Source organism: Aptenodytes forsteri, unplaced genomic scaffold (assembly GCF_000699145.1).
Source record: "Aptenodytes forsteri isolate BGI_AS27 unplaced genomic scaffold, ASM69914v1 Scaffold193, whole genome shotgun sequence".
Lineage (NCBI taxonomy): Eukaryota > Metazoa > Chordata > Aves > Sphenisciformes > Spheniscidae > Aptenodytes > Aptenodytes forsteri.
In genome coordinates this window covers 11,001,652-11,003,850 of record NW_008795405.1, presented here as the reverse complement: position 1 = coordinate 11,003,850, position 2,199 = coordinate 11,001,652, and the positions used below count along the sequence as shown (strand labels likewise).

General features: G+C 42.5%; 1 protein-coding gene across 1 annotated transcript in view; it reads left to right on the top strand.

Moving 5' to 3' along the window:
* Positions 1-337: 337 nt before the first annotated feature.
* ITPK1 (inositol-tetrakisphosphate 1-kinase) overlaps positions 338-2,199 on the top strand; it is a 192,402-nt gene continuing 190,540 nt past the window's right edge. The window contains exon 1 of the mRNA XM_009280953.1: positions 338-417. Within this exon, the coding sequence (XP_009279228.1) occupies positions 338-417 (80 nt within the window). The remainder of the gene's footprint in view (positions 418-2,199) is intronic.

Here is a 2,199-nt window from a genome sequence, read left to right as displayed (position 1 = left end):
GGCGCCGCCTGCGTCCCGCGCCGCTCATCCGCGCCCCGCTTGAACCCTGGCAGGTGATGGCGAGGATGACGAGGAGGAGGAGGAGGAGGACGAGGACGAGGATGAAGGCGGAGACGAAAACAACGTCGACACGAAAGCGAGCGCCGATGACCCGCCTCCAAAGCGGACGAAAGTCCAGCAGCCCTGATGATGGCGCTAGGGACTGAGTTTAGGCCTGGAAGGGGACGCTCCAGCTGTACCGACTGTAAGTGTCCCCCGGCGCGGTGCCCCGGGCGGGGGTCGGCCGCTCTGGCCAGGCAGGCGCCCGCGTCTCTTCCGCTCGTGTTTTGAAAGCGAAATGCCGATCCCGACGCTGTTTCAATACGGAAGCCGTAACGAAGGCAGGCGCCTTGCCGCTAGCAGCGTCTTGCTTACGGGGTACCAATGTTACGCTGGGAGAAATTTTTAGTAAACTAGTTGACAAATACGAAACTGTTCTCACGGGTCTTCTGACTGCTGCATTTTTAATGGCTTTTTCCAAGTCATAGTATTTCTTCACGTGACTTACTTAAACTTTTAAAATAAAGTAATAAAATCTGGAGTTACCTGAAAATGGTATGAGGCAACTTTTATTTGTATGGAGAGAAAGCAATACAATACCACTATAGTATTCAGAATTAAAAAACACCTGTAGGACTGTGTCCATTCCTGAACAGTCCTACAAGAGTCCTGTACGGTCCTAAATGGAAGATTATTTTTGCCTGTCATCTAAAAGGTTTATTTTAGTCAGCCATCAATCAAGTATTTTCCTGGAAAAGGTCATACACAAAGTAGATTGAAAGAGTTGGGAATCTTGGTTTCAAAAAATCCTCAGCTTTTGTGACAGGCAGGGAATTGACAAGTCAGTGTGACTTTGATAATTATCTTTAATATTCGACAATTCAAAACCTGCTGCCTGTCCTAAGCCTGTTTTCTCCAGATGGTTGGGTTTTTTTTTTCCTCTTTTTTTTTCATGCAGCAGTCAACCTTTATATACTTTCTTCCATCACTGAGTTTTATCCAGATTGATTTTTAGGCTCATTTGGTAGCTAAGTCAAATAAAGCGAACATCGCAGCTTAATATTCTGCCTATGCAGAACTCTCAACGTTACCTAAAGAAAAAAGAAGAGTAGAGTGATTATTTGAGATGCCTTCTAAAAACAAAAATTTGGGCAGAAAATAGGGGAAATGTAGTAGGGTTCTACCGTGGTTGCTGTAGTTTATTTTAGAGGGGGAGAAAGTATAAATATCAAGTAACACCTATGAGTACGTTATGCATAAGAGTTCTTGGCTATATAAATCAGCATAACCCAATCCCGCTGCTACGGTAGCTTGTTCTTTCTTTTGATGATAATGCAGCATGTGGAATGTCATTAAGGTAACAGATGCTTCTTGCAAGGGGAAAGTTGTGCTTCCCATATGTTACTTTAATTCCCAGTTTTTGTTTGGTGCATGCTTCTGTGAACAGGCATAAAATGTTCTTGATAGCCAGTCCATACAGCTTACTGTGGAGCCTGAGAGTCTTCTCTAGCAGAAATTAGCTGACATAGTGTGAAAACCATTTTTTTTTTTCTTCATTTTCATGTGTTCTGCTGGTATAGTTTGTTTATGTATTACGGAAACTGAGCAAATTTTGCGACTTGTGTATGGAGGACAAAGTATCGGAATAAATGATGAATTTTTATGAGCACAAAATTGTCTGCATTTGTTTGAAATGGGGGGAGGGGGGTTGGAAAAGAGGTCCAGTAAACATATTTTGGACATCTTTATGTACTCTAAGAAATTCACACACCCATTATTCCATTGGCAGATATGACAGAGGCATAACCGAGGAAAAAAGACCAACTCTGAAGACTGGGGAGCTTTAATTGCTGAGGACCTAGCATGAGAGAAAATTACACAAATTAATTCTGATCTCATCAGGCTGAAAAATCTTAAAGTGATAAAATGCTTAAAGTGTTTTAGGATAGATAATTTACTGAAGGAAGTGGCATTGAAGGAAGTGGCTTATCAAAATGGCAAAGGCAACACTTAGTACAAAAAAACCAGCCTGATAAATGTATTAGAAGGGCTCCTTCATGTGACCTGTGCTAAAGTGATGACATCTTTTGCGAGCTCTGTTATGCAGCTTTAGAAGCTTGTTGTAGAGCTACATCTGACAGCAGCGTTTTCCCTTCCCCT